The sequence below is a fragment of the Cariama cristata genome, unplaced genomic scaffold (genome assembly GCF_000690535.1).
Source record: "Cariama cristata isolate BGI_N322 unplaced genomic scaffold, ASM69053v1 scaffold25443, whole genome shotgun sequence".
Lineage (NCBI taxonomy): Eukaryota > Metazoa > Chordata > Aves > Cariamiformes > Cariamidae > Cariama > Cariama cristata.
In genome coordinates, this window is record NW_009609294.1 from 1 (window position 1) to 250 (window position 250).

General features: G+C 64.4%; 1 protein-coding gene across 1 annotated transcript in view; it reads left to right on the plus strand.

Moving 5' to 3' along the window:
* Positions 1 to 3: 3 nt before the first annotated feature.
* KCNJ10 (potassium inwardly-rectifying channel, subfamily J, member 10) overlaps positions 4 to 250 on the plus strand; it is a gene marked incomplete at both ends in the record, with an annotated part of 625 nt that continues 378 nt past the window's right edge. The window contains one exon of the mRNA XM_009697504.1: positions 4 to 243. Within this exon, the coding sequence (XP_009695806.1) occupies positions 4 to 243 (240 nt within the window). The remainder of the gene's footprint in view (positions 244 to 250) is intronic.

Sequence of the window (250 nt, forward strand, 5' to 3'; positions counted from 1 at the left end):
AGGGCCGGCCGCAGCAACGTGCGGATGGAGCACATCGCCGACAAGCGCTTCCTGTACCTCAAGGACCTGTGGACCACCTTCATTGACATGCAATGGCGGTACAAGCTGGTCCTCTTCTCCGCCACCTTCGCCGGCACCTGGTTCGCCTTCGGCGTCATCTGGTACCTGGTGGCCGTGGTCCACGGGGACCTGCTGGAGTTCGACCCGCCGGCCAACCACACGCCGTGCGTCATGCAGGTGCACACCCTCA